This window comes from Bos grunniens, chromosome 4 (genome assembly GCF_055505025.1).
Source record: "Bos grunniens cultivar Pamir isolate PY7600 chromosome 4, Bosgru_T2T1.0, whole genome shotgun sequence".
NCBI lineage: Eukaryota > Metazoa > Chordata > Mammalia > Artiodactyla > Bovidae > Bos > Bos grunniens.
This window is the reverse complement of record NC_141168.1, coordinates 91,267,237-91,281,415: the sequence shown is the minus strand read 5'-3', so window position 1 is coordinate 91,281,415 and position 14,179 is coordinate 91,267,237. Positions and strand designations below refer to the sequence as shown.

The following is a 14,179-nucleotide window of genomic DNA, read 5'->3' as shown; positions in this document are numbered from 1 at the left end:
TTATCAATAAGCACACATAAGTCCTTTGAGGAGTCTATGCATTAGTCTATTATGTTAGGGGCTCTTAAAGCACAGTATATAAAGCACTATTTGAGAAGTTAGTAACAATGCATATTGCTGGGCATCACACCACATCTACAAATTCAGTATCTCCTGAAATAGTAAAGAATCACTCTACAGGTGATTATGTTATAGGCAATCTTCAGTTCACAGCATAAGGAACACTACTTTCTGTAACATTTCAGTGAAAAGTACTTCTTGATGGCTTCTATTCTTTATTATTGGAAGAATCTAGAAATCATAGTCACAATAACATATCCCACTAGCTCAATCATTCATCTCTAAAAAGTTGTAGATGAAACAAGTTCACAGACAACTTGTGAACATGAACTTAAAACCTTTGAATAAAACTTCGAATATCTTTGATCTCGACTTCAGAAAGATACAATATTAAAATGTGAATATGGCTTTGGCTGTAACCATGGGGTCAATGGGCTTCCCCAGTGGTTCAGTGGTAAAGAACCCACCTGCAATGCAGGAGCCAGAGGAGACACGAGTTAGATCCCTGGGTTAGGAAGATCCCCTAGAGGAGGGCATGGCAACCCACTCCAGTATTCCTGCCTGGAGAATCCTAAGGACAGAGGAGCCTGGTGGGCTACAGCCCATAAGATTGCAGAGTCAGACACGACTGAAGCAACTTAGCAGAAGCAGCAATATTCAGTTAAAGGCTGAACACACACTAAAAGGAGTAGTCTCTCAGATGTCTCTCTCACCCCTATTAACTGTCTGCAGCATATTCATTTCTCACTATAAACTGAGATATCAAGGTTAAAGGAGTAGGTTAGAAACTTAATTTACCCAATCTTATGACTTATTACTACTAAAGGATTCTGATTATAGGAAGCCCAAAATGAATAGCTAAAATGTTATTTTTAGACTATACGTGAATTTCATTTGCTTTCATTAACATAAATAATGAAATATCAGCTGTCAGAAATTTCAAAGACAGCAGAACATGATAGAAACAAAAATTACTCAGGTCACTATCTTCTTAAGCATTGTTTTCTTTGTTAGAATTCTTCAGATAATATATGAAGAGGACAATACTACATTTATTCACAATAAATACTGTACATTTTTCTTACAGGAAAAAGGTGAGTTGTGGTGACAGTTTTTTGTTGTAAACAAGCAAACTTTGCCCCAAGCGACTAGTTATATTTGGTCTTAGAATATGGGGAGGAAGGAGGGAGGAGGGTTCAGGATGGGGAACACATGTATACCTGTGGCGGATTCGATACATGGCAAAACCAATACAATATTGTAAAGTTAAAAAATAAAATAAAAACCAAAACAAGAAAGAAGTGAACCATAGTGTTTGCTGATTTGCAAGATTTGGGAGAATTCACTTTTGTCTTTATAGCCCCAAATGTACAGATAATTTGTTAGTAAATAGCTTGCAAGGATCACAGTCTTGCAGCTGGAATATTCACTTATTTTGATAACCAGAATTATGACCTCTTCGCAACTGGGGAGTGATGATATATGGAGTTGTGCTTATTCTTCCATGTCTCCATAAAACTGGCATCCTGACATAAATTTGCATGAGCTCCATATAACACAATATGAAACTCTTTCCAAAGGGCTTCAAATTTACAGCCTTACAGATTTATATGTTTGTTTTATTCCCCTTGCTACACAGTTGTGTTGACTTAGTATAGAGCATAGTGACATCTAACAATACAGAGTTTAAAAATTTGTACATACCTTCTCAATTTCACATTCTCATTATTTGCATAAATTTATATCTTATTTAATAAGTAACTTCCATTTACATTTCTAGCACTAAGAGTTAGACTTTAAAATGTTAGGAAACTTTGATGTGATAGTCACTCAACAACGCAGTGTACTTATATTAACACATCCTTACAGAGTTTATGGATTGACCTTTTTGCTTTATTGTAGCACTGAACTGTCTCAAAGGTGGCTGCATTCCTTAGAATTCCAAAGAACTAATCTCTGGAAAATACACATACTGCTTCACCAAAGAGTCACTAATCCGAGCTTGAGTATGTTCCTTTTGTGTTCCAATTTCAAATCTTCATCCCCATTCCAGCTGTTTCTCAGGAACTGTCCTTTAGGACCACCAAAAGCAAAACTATAGTTGTTCAAACTTGAAAGTGAGGAAAGAAAAAATGAAGCTGGGCTGAATATAATTTTATCTACTTAGAGTACATTTCCAATAGTGGAATTATATTTACAAGTATCATTTTTTTTTTCAAGTTTGGGTCATTCATTCAGTCTCTCAAAAGGACTTGCTTTGTAGATCCAGAGCACTTGTAATTAATTTTCGAACTAGGCTCCTGGCTTGCTTAGCTAACTAATACTGTGGGCCCCAGTGTGCAGTCCACACCTGAAAAGGGGGAGTTTTTAACGTCGTGGTTTATTAACCAGGTACTTTCCATTCACTCAGTTAACAATTAGAAAAGAGAAAGAACAAAGAGAGAGAGAGAGAGAGAAACCCTCCTACTTGTTTTTTTACTCCAAATATGGAGATGGAAACTATTAAACAAATAAGAAGGAGGGAAACTCCCGCATATTTCACCTTGACCTGGCTGGAATGCTGATGCTTGTAAGAGGTGGTGCTCTATAAAAAAAGATCGGGCTGCTAGTGGACAAATGAGAGGTCAGACTTTACCACAGGGAACCTCTCCTGCCCCTAGAGGAAAAAGAGAACCACCAGACTGTCTCAAATTGGAAACAGCGCCTTGTTTTCAATCAGGGGGACTGGGTTCCCTCCCTCGGCCTAACGTCGTAGTAATGCGACCCAAAGAAGCGCGCGGCTTTCCTGACAGTTGCCGAGCATAACACCGCCTCCCGGCTTGTACCTAAATCTCTGAGCTGTAAACAGGCAGAAAGGTCCTCCCACCTCCTCTCCTTAGCCTCAGTCTTCTGCTTCGCCGCCCTTTGTAACTTCTTTGTTCCGTTTATTCGGAAGGTGACGCTTAAGGTCAAAAGATTCATTGTGACCAGCAAAAGCCCAGGGCCACCACGAGACTCTAGGAAGAACAGGGCTGTCCAGCTCAGGGCTGAGGCTCCAAGTAGAGAAGGAGCCGTGAGAAATTTCAGCCGCAACTCCGGGTACAGCCCCTGCGGACCGGCCCAACTCTCCAAGGGTTGGGAAGACGCTCGACAATCTTGCGGTGGGGCAAAGGGTGAGCTACTAATTCTGCAAGCAAAATGGGCAGCGCGCACCATCGGAACAGAGGGTGTTGGGGGCAGGGAGAGGCCTCTAGACTCCACTTAGTCTGTGGTAGCGGCCGAGCAGTGAGTATCTCCCAACAAAGAGGCGCGCAGCGTCGGGGTCAGAGGCTGGGACTTTCGCGCAGCTGCCATTCTTGCTGAGCGTGTCTCCGCGCTTGCTAGGCGAGCACTGGGGTGCAAGGATTCCGGGAGGAGGGGGAAAGAGAACTGGCTGTGCGATTCCTGCTGCGCGGCTACGCATCAGGAGCTCTTGTGAACGATGGGAATGGCAACTATCAGAGCCAAGGGGGAGAAAAAGAGCTGGAGTGAGCAAAACAAAGAGCGAGTGTGGGCCGTGGTGACTTCATGCCTCACCAATGTCCCGCCCACGCTGCTTCGAGCTGTTGCTGCCGCCGGAGCCGCTGCCGCCGCGCCTGCGGGCGGCCGGGGCAAGGAGCTCTGTAGCGTGGGGCGGTTTCCTAGCAACTCGCCGCCCTAACGCTCCTAGCTATCCACACTTTAGGAGCCCCAACCCCCCTCACCCCAGACGAGGGCCGGGACAGGACCATTCCTCCCCTCCCCTCGCCAGCTTCGCCTCTCCGGAGTGCACCCCAGAGCGCGACAGCTGTCCGGGCTCTGGACGGCGGCACGCCTGAGCCGCACACTGGGGCCAAGAGAACCAGGGCACGAAGCTCCCGCCCCGTGAAACCAGGCTCCTGCGCCCCCGCGGAACCTCCCCTCCTGAGCTCTCCGTCGGTCGTGCGCTTCACTTCGGGTCAAGCAGGGAGCTACGATGCCTCGCACTGTGTCCGCCGACGCCGGCGGGGGCTTCTAGAGCGCTCGGGGGCCGCCTCCCCTGGTTGCTGGCACCTCAAGCTTCCTCCCTCGCTAACCAGGACGCTGTCGTTTCGACTTTGCCCGCTGCTCAGCTGACGAGGCTGCAAAGCTACAACCAACTGAAGTTGGCCTCCCTACCCACCTGTGGAAGAAGCTCGAGCTGATTGATGCGCCATCGACTTTTTTCCCCTTCGGCCTCGCCAACGTCCCCTCCCACAGATGCAGCATCACCCACTGAATGTACATTAGGCTGGTTTTTCCCCCAGCTTCGGGCTTTGTTTGGGTTTGATTGTGTTTGGCTCTTCGCTAAGCTGATTTATGCAGCAGAAGCCCCATCGGCTGGGGAGAGACAAAAGCTCTTTTCTTTGTCCCAGAGCGGGCTGCGGAGCCTTTGCTGGCGTCGCCGCCTCGGGCCATTGGCCGTCAGAGGAGCTGCTTCTCGCGGAGCTCTTGGGACCCACAAGATTGCCGAGCTGGGAGGGCCGCCGGGGCCCTGAGATGCCGAGCTGTGACCAGGCCGGCGTACCTGCAACGTTTGCTCCGAGCCGCGGGGTCCGCCTGCTGGGCCTGCTGGAAACGTCCTAGCAACACTTGGCACTTCGCGCCGCGGAGCGCGAGCGCGCATCCGGTTAGCAGCCAGGCGGCGGGCGCGGTGTGGTGCGGGCTGCTTTGCATTATGTGCCGCTCGGCCCTGGTTTTTTTTACTGCCACATTAGTCTGCCTGCAAAACTGCAGGCCAGGTCCTGTCCCGTTCCTCCGGGCGGCCTGGATGTTTTCAGTTGTTCTTGGACTGGGCCAAAGTGGTAAGTTGTTTTGTTTTCTTTTGTTTTCTTCCTTTTCTCAAAGGTCTTGGGCTGTCAAGAAGAGCATCCCAACCAGGTAAGTGGCCGGGTGACAGCCTCCAACTGCGGAGAACTTAAGAAGGGCGGGTGTGTGGCAGCATTCTCCATCGCAGGCAGCCCAAGGGAGGCCAGGTGTCAAGCAAGCATTTCCTCCCTGGAGTGACGGCAGTAACTACTTGTATCAGGAGACACTATGAGTTGCTCAAGGAGGCAGTAGTAACAGAATGAAAGTTTGGAATGGTGGTGGATATTTACAGAAGCCAGTTTAGCTGTTCCACTTCATTTTTGAAGGTGTCCTCCTTGAAGGCATCCTTGAAGATGCTTCCACATGTTTCTAGCATTTTGGGTCCACTACCCACTAGCTCGCATTTGATTCAAGCCTGAGAATCAACTGGTATAATGAGAGTGATGGTCCTGTTTTTGAGTCCGTGAAGGAAAGGATAGCAGCATACGTTTATTCTACCATAGTGCTTAGCCTGAATGAACTGAACACATATGAAGAATATTCCTGCTTTAAGTCACTGTTTTTTTCAGCTCAAAAACCAATTCCCAGCTAAATGATCCCTCAGTGAGATCAATGCCTGAGACTGAGACTCTGAGACAGAAGCCTAGAGCAAGATTGCCAGCTTTCATTCCAGGCAAGCCACTTTTGTCAGAACGACCTGATTTGGAAAGGATACTTCTTTATAAAGGATACCATCTTCATTTTATGAATCACAAAGAAAAGCTCAAGTCAAATAGCGTATGAAAAGGTGTTTTGGCACTTCTGAATTATATGCAAATTTAAGGTGGTAGTACTGGATTGTTAACAAACAGTAAGACAAAGTAAGTAATAGCAATAATCATGAATTTAGGATAAGTTCTTACTGGCATTAAATATAAGGCAAATATTTATTTTTACCAATGCAGTGATTATTGCCATACTTTTTAGAAAATGTTACTTTATCTGTGTTTGGTCACTGAACCTTTAAATTCTATTAGAGCCTTTCTCTCACCTCTCCTGTTCAAGGAGACTTGTAATTGTTTTGTAGACTAAACTGTTCCTCTATGCTTTGAATAGTCAAATTTCTATATGATTAAATAGAAATTAAAACCATCAAGTCATAACCATATAAATAAGAGTCTATAATGGAAAAATGCTATCAATTGGTTGCATATATAGCTGTCTGACATTTGTTTCAAAAGATTTACCCAGCTATGTGAAATGAGAGCAATTAGAATTAATTTTTAACTCGTGGTTGTTTTTTTGGCTTGTAAGTTAATTTTAAGTGAAACTTAAGGCAAAGGGAAATGTAACATCATTAATTGTCTCAAGTGAAATACTCATTTGTTGCAAATTTCCCACTGACTATAACTCCATCCTATGTTAATAAGTACCAAAGTATTTTTCTGGATTTTGTAAATACACACACACACACACATATACATTAGTAAAATGATCAAAACTTGTGTCAACAAAGTATATTTTGTCCCCAGTAGGTAGACAAAAGAAAAAGCCATACTTGCCCCCAGATTATGCTAGTAATAGTGAGTTTTTAAAAATATATTCATTGTGTTTGTTAAGATTAGTCAGGTTCTCCTCTAATAGCTGTATTTCCATCCAGTGACTGTAGCTGATTTGAAGCAAATATTATGAATGGACTCCCTTGCACCTGCAGTTGTGAAAAGGGAATGCTTATCTGAAATCAGAACAAGGCATCCTTTTCCCAGTCTCTGTCAATATACAAAGGTTTCTGATGTATACTGGTTTGCACTACAGTTAAAAACATGCAAAAAATTTAAATTATAGCCAGGACAAGTCAGAAAATTAGAGATCAGCGTAAACTGTTGTACTTTTGTGATATAGCTACAAGTCTCAAATTATATGTCTTCACAGTACAAATTAGATGCTTAAGGCAGAATAGAAATTTAGGTATCAGTTACAAAGGAAATCTTGTTCCCCTGCTTGGTAGTTTACACCAAGGAAATGTTGAGGGCAATAAAGCTAAACAACAACAACCAAAGAAACCAGCTGCACGACTCTGGGTTTAATTTTCGAAGTAGAACGTACAAGTCCCAAATATAATGAATATAGTGAGCAAGGGGGATGTTATTAGTAAAATCTGAACATTATTCTGATCTAGAAAAAAAATTATTGGAGTTTGTTTTTCAGCTTTTGTTGGTGGGAATTACCGACAATCAGAGAAACAATAACACCATAAAATGGTTAATGAGTAACTAGAAAACACTAAAGAATACCTAATGGTTAATATTTGAAGAGTTAATGTAGGAACACTGCTTTTTCTACATTTGTTAGTTTTGGAAGGCTAAAAATCATTTTAACCTAAATTTTCATATAACAATATGAGTGAAAAATTTCAGAAATTACCATTTCTTTTTAAAAAGTGGTAGCTATTACAATGAAATTTCATCTTCTGTGTATAATCAACTATTATTTTACATAAAAATCAACTGGATTACCATTGTTTTGTAAATGTAGTATTATTTTTACCTCAGAACATATTTTATAGAATAAGTCTTTTCAGAATCTTTATGCTTACCTAAAGTGAAAGGATATTTAAAAGAACTCATGCTTAATTTTTAAAAATCCAGTTTTCCAGATTATTTACACAATAAGCATGCAAAGTGCTTCTGTCTTAAAGTAACTGAGATACTTTTTGATAAAAAGCTTATGCTATATATGAAAAGGGCTTCCCAGGTGGCTCAGTGGGTAAAGAATCCACCTGCAATGTAGGAGATATAGGCAGACATGAATTCTAGCCCCGGGTCAGGAAGACCTGGAGGACGGCATAGCAACCACTCCAGCATTCTTGCCTGGAGAATTCTATGGACAGAGGAGCCTGGTGGGCTACAGTCCATGGGGTTGCAAAGAGTCGGACACAACTGAAGTGACTGAGCATGTACAAACACACGTATATTAAAAGGCAATGTTTATGCTGTATATTTTCAAATCATGTAAGTAGCTGTTATGATTTGGATAATGCCATACAATTTCTGAGCCCTCAAACTTTGTTCACCTATTATCAAATTATCAGAAATTTCACCATTTAATGGATTTCTTTGGATTAAGCATGGTATTGACACTCTGTTTCTTCTAACTTTTAACTGTATATTATGGAAATTTTCAAACAAGCACAAGAAAAGAGAAAGGTGTAAGGAATCACCATAGGTCCATAACCCAGCTTCATCAACTATCAACTCAAGCCAAACTTCTTTCATGTCTTCCTCCCACTCATTTTCTTTTCCCAACAAGACTCTTTTGAAGCAAATATCTCATATCACTCTGTCCTAAAATATTTCAGTAAATCAACATACTACTAGAGGAGAAACACACATTTAATCACCACAACATGAATTTTTTGGGCTGAAATTTAGGGCTACAAGAACATCCACTATCTTCAAAGGGAAGAATGTAGAAGTGAGGGAGGCAAACAAAGACAAAGACAGTTTTAAGCATTTATTTTGCAGTGGTTCTATTATATAGCTCCACTAAAAATATTTGTTAAAGTATCCATGTATGTGAAAAAAAATGTAATTACTTTATTCTAATTGAATCACAGCAGGTATACTTTGCTTGAGTTTCAGTTTTAAAGACTGTTCCCCTCTCTCTTGAATTGTCATTTTTCTCCTCTAGATCATTTATAGCATATGCATATCCATACATGCTGTAATAACTCTCATCTTTAATCTCAGTCTCCTTCATAGCAAAAATTCTTGAAAGAGTTGTCCCATACTTGCTGTCTCCAATTCTCCTCACCTTCTCTATTAAACCACTGCATTTAGGATTTCTTTATCATCTCTGACATTATGCCACTCTGTTACGATTACAGTGACCTTCCTGTTGTCAGATCTGATGATCAGTTCATCGTTTTCATTTTTCTTGACCTGTCATTGGTCAGCGAGTTGATACTGTTGATCACTCCCACCTTTGAGGCACTCTCTTTGACTTCCTGGACCCACATTCTCTTGGTTTAAGCTCCTTATCCATTCCTGATGTTGCTTCTTTCTCATGTTCCAGCCTCCAAATACAGGAGTGGCCCAGGATTCAGCCCTCAAATGTTCTTTTCTAGATATATACTGGGTCTCAGGTGGAGCAATCCAGTCTTGGGTCTTAAATATCATTTCTATGCTGACAGCTCCAGTCCTGCCCTCTTATCTAATCTCCAAAGGGTCTAGCAAACTGCCTATTCAATACCTCCACTGTAGGTCTAGGGCTTCCCTTGTAGATCAGCTGGTAAAGAATCTGCCTGCAATGTGGGAGACCCGGGTTTGATCCCTGGATTGGGAAGATCCCCTGGAGAAGGGAATGGCTACCCACTCCAGTATTCTGGTGTGGAGAATCCCAAGGACTATGTAGTCCATGGGGTCACAAAGAGTTGGACATGACTGAGCGACTTTCACTTCACTTCACTGTAGGTCTAAAGATAACCTTACGATATTCAAAACTAAACTTTCCATTTTCTGCTTCAAGCTTGCTCCTTTTACAGTCTTCTTCATCTCAGTAAGTGATGTCAGTCTCCCAGTAGTTCAGGATAATACTTTGGCAGTGCCCTTGATTTCTCTAACACCTTCACTGTCGATCCCTGGGTTGGGTTGATTTCTCTGTTTCTCCCACATTCAACAGTCAGTTCACCACTTCAACTGCCTAAAAAGCTGACTTTGTGGTCATTTTCTTTTTTTGGCCATTCAGAGTTGATGAAAGTTGAATTAATACTGTAAACTTTTTTTTTTAAATAAAGGATATCTTCAAATGGTAGAACAATATATAACACTCTATAAAGAATAAGAGGACTGACCAGGTAGAAAAAGTTCTTAGAATATTACCAGCTGATAATTTTTTAAAATGTATTTTTAAAAGTGTGTTTAAGTCTTAAAGATATATTATTTATTCATGAATATATTTGTGTACTAAGCTAATTAATCTTGATTGGACTGAAAATATAATTAGTTAATAACAATAAAACAAGGGAAGTAAGAGGATATAGTTTAGAAGAGAAAGGGACATTGTTAAATAGGATTTAATGTAGACAATAAGATAATCAGTTTCCATTCCAATTTGATATTTTTATGAGATGTAAAAGTATATGATATATATGATATAGCAATACTATATTGCCTTTTCAGTTTCCCTGTACTCCATTTTGAATGATCCTTCCTTGAAGCAACAAAGTATTTGAGATAATCTGGTTTGTGTTTAACAGTTTAGAGCCTTTTCTGTCCCACCTGTTAAATTTCATTTATCCAGGTACAGTTTATGTTAAATTTCTTACTTTGTTCACCATGCCTTTTCCCAGGGCCATTCTGTTGACCACTAGATGGATGTCAGAGGGTACAGTTTTTATCTAAAGTTCTTTAAACTTTAATAAATGGGGCCTGATATGCAGAGACAATCCAGTTTTCTTTAAAAATGTAATAAACTATTTGCCTTGTGATACAGTCTTCCTCTTGTTTGTACTTATTAAGCAAAGATGCTCAAAGCTTCCTCCTTGAAAGTGCCTGTTGTATAGCAGTCTCCATTATTTACATGACATCTTTTCACAGGTTTGATAAGTCTCAGTGTGGAACTTACATAAAAAAATATTTTTTTATATTATTGAATCTTACCTTACCAAACTGACACAAGGAAGTAGTCTTTTTAATATGTTCACTGAATGACCTGAAAACAGTCATAACCAATCCTGTATTGTTTATGCTCAGTCCTCCTTTGTCGTCAAAACTCTAGTCCCTGATGGAGTCCAAGTCTATACATTTAGAGAAGTTTTGCCAGCATGAGGACTGTGAGGCCCTAAGTATCTTCTCCAGTTCTATATGAAATATATTCTGTAAGCTATTTATTGATTATAAAAGAAGCTATAGAAAAAAAAATATTTTATGCTTATGCATATTGCATTTTATTAAATTGAACAATCAGTGAGCTTAATAAGTAGGTGATCTAATTGTTAACCTCTAAAAATGGAACTTTTCCTTTTGCATCCGAAAGATGTCATGTTAAGTATGGCTTCTATATGTAGTGGAAAGAAAGTGCAATGCTTATGTAATTTCACAAACAACTGGGTACTCTCTCTCTGTACTATGCACTGATATAAATGATTTAAATGACATTAATTTAATCTTCATAATATATCACTGTGAGAGAGGTAGATTTGTTATTCCTGTTAAAGAAATGAGAAAACTGCTGAAACATAGAAGAGATAAGTAACTCATTCAAAATCACCTAGCTAGTAAGAAGAAAAGATGGGATTTTAACTCAGTTATGCTGCCTCATAATTCATTTTTAAAAAGTTTCTAGATGTTGCTTAAAGTTATACCTTCAGTGTGACTGTCAGATAGAGGGCATTGTAAGGAGGCCCATGGCATATTTGGAAAAAGGTCTTTCATTCATCCCTTCTCAACTGTTGGTGTGCAAAGGGAATTGTGGTGGAAATCTGGGTGTTTTAGGGTTGTCCAGGAGGCAAGGAAGTGATGGCCACAGGTGAGGGCACATGTGAGAGCACAGAAGCCTAGAAACAGAGACTGGGACTCCTTCCCTGGAGACTGCTGGATGCTCTATAATGCTGTTGCCCTCACAAAATAACTGAAGAGAGGAGGATAAAGACAAGAATCGGGGTGTGGTCAAAATATACTTTCAGTGGAAGCCCTCGAATGCTCCGACTCAACCCTAAATGCTTCTCACTAAGGTTGTTTTCATATGGGAGCAAGAAAGGGAAAACACAAGTGGCCTTATGAGAGTAATCTGGAACGAAACTCCACCTCCCAAAGGATTTCCAATGTGTTAAAGATGTGTATGACTTGTTATGAGACAGAAAGGAAAAGGGAAAGTTCAAAGAGTTCAAAGAAACAAAATCAAGATGCAAGGCATCACATAATTGACCAACATAGGGCTTATCACATTCCTAGCCACTTGGAGCCATGCTATTATAGAGCTTGATACTCTATATTGTTTAAAATATTCGTATTAGTTTTTCCTCCCTGCATTTTTACAAAGTAGGTGTCCCTTCAGCTGTTAAATATTTGCAGTGATTAGTCACAGCCAACAGTCTAACAGTATTGGTCATTTAGAGCATGGCATTTCTGGTGTGTGCCAGGCTCAAGGCATCTGCTGCTACACTTTCTTCAGGCAGACGTTTTTGCTGTTTTTGTGTCTTTATGAATTTGAGTGTTTTCAGTTTTATAACTATTTGACAATCAGCAGTTAGTTCACATCTATGTTGACTGCCTACAGATTTCTGAAAGTGGTAACAGGTATATAGGGGATCAACATGTAGAGCTTGTTTAGTGAAACTTCACCCTTGTTTCCTGGACAACCACATAGGAATATGGTATGGGACACTCCTTATTTTTTTGGTTCAGTCAGCTTTGTTAAATCTGGTATCAATGCAGATGTCTAGCGTTCCCACCTCCTTCATGGCAAATTTCCAGGTATCTTTGAGTGTCCAAAGGTCATGCTTCTTTTAAAGCCTATTTCATATATGCACAGGATGCTGATGGTTTATTTTCTGGTCACCACCCCACTGATGGCAGAATTGCCCTCTTGCTCACCAGTATTTTCCATGGGAGTCATCCAAAAAGAGCAAGATATTGTGACTCTTCAGGCAGAAGTTTAATGCTGAGACATTGAAAGCTCTATCTAAGCACTAAGAATACAATGATGCTTACATTCTAATTGAAGAGGACAAATACATATTATATATCATGCGTATATATGCATGATATATTAATATAATTACAATTTATAATATAGAATATATGTCATACATACATGTATATGTGTGTGTATATATATGTGCATGTATATATATATATTTGTGTGTGTATGGTAAAATGAAGAAAAAATAAAGCAGCGTGAAGAAAGTGTTCTGAGAATGACTGGACAGACTATTATATACAAGACAGAGTAGGCCATTCTAATAAAGTAACATTACATTTCTTGAATGTTTTTCTTTCTATGGTAAACTTAATATATTTTACAATCTTTCTTATAGTTTAGCTCCTTCTTGAAAATGGGAGGCAAAAAGATATGCTAGGATTTCTAAGATGTTAACAGTAATAGGAATTTTTTCTCTTTTGCTATTAAAGGGGATCAAATTTTCACTTATGGCTAGGAAGAAGAGAGTTCAAAGGTCATGAGGGGGTGACAAGATGATAAATAAGTGGGTGATTTTAAGATGACTAAAGGAAAATGGAGGTTTTTGGTTTTTAGCATCAATTCTTTGTTCATAATGGCTTATCACATCTATCCCCTCCTTTTAATACAATGCCACTACGGTAGAGAAAGCCTGAAATAGCCTTCATTCCAGGAGGCAAATCTTTTGGCAAATTCTATGCGTGTCCTAACCAGTCTCCATTATTTCAAACCTTTGTCCACATTTTATCTCCCTACTCAGAACCTTCCATAGTTTCCATTGTCTTCAGGCTCCTCTGTATGGTATGCAAAGCTCTTCCGGAACATCCCACGCCTAACATTGTGGCTCCTTGTTCATACCCTGTCTCCTGATCAACCTGTGACCTCCTTGAGAGGAGAAATTGTTCCTGTTGATTCTGTGTTTTCAATGCCTGGCACGCAACAGGCCCTAATAAATTATTTTAAGTAAATGACTCAATGAATGAGGTGAGGATAATAGTGATCAGTTTTAAATTGGATAGGTAAGCAAATAAGCCATATTTAGCTCTAATTATCACTAGAATTTGATTTTTAAGAAATATACTTTTCTTTTAAAAGTGAGTTCTATTATGAAAGGTTTAACACTATAAAAGATGTTTGTTTCTGCATTCCCAGTCCACTCTGAAAAGCAGTCTCTTGACTTGATAGGCAAATCTTTAGCAAAGATCAAAACAGAGACTTGGTACTTTTTAATCTACTATTTACAAATCTGTTTTGTTTTTCAAATTTCTGTGATTATTTTCATTGTTTTTAATTAAATATGAAAAGTAACCCTCATCCCTTATCCTCAATGTATATTTTTAAATTGATAACTGTTTAGATGATAGAAACTGAAATTTGTAGTCATTTTAACCAAATACTAAAAAAAAATGTAATAAAAGACTAGCTATTCTAATAACTTTAATCATTATTCATCCAGATTTTCTTAAAGCATCTATAGCTTATAGTTAATATTTGCAAAGTATATTCTGTATGCAAGACACACGCCTATATATGTGGTATGAAAATATATTCTTTAATGCCCACAACCCTCTGAGGTATATACTCTGATAATTGCCATCTTATAGGTAAGCAAACTAAAGAGTCACTGGGTAACTTG

General features: G+C 39.7%; 1 protein-coding gene across 1 annotated transcript in view; it reads left to right on the top strand.

Moving 5' to 3' along the window:
• The first annotated feature begins 4,745 nt into the window (after window positions 1–4,745).
• The window catches only part of ITGB8 (integrin subunit beta 8), a 95,462-nt gene continuing 86,028 nt past the window's right edge, over window positions 4,746–14,179 (top strand). Inside the window, exon 1 of the mRNA XM_086397438.1 lies at window positions 4,746–4,880. Within this exon, the coding sequence (XP_086253564.1) occupies window positions 4,754–4,880 (127 nt within the window). The 5' untranslated portion in view covers window positions 4,746–4,753. The remainder of the gene's footprint in view (window positions 4,881–14,179) is intronic.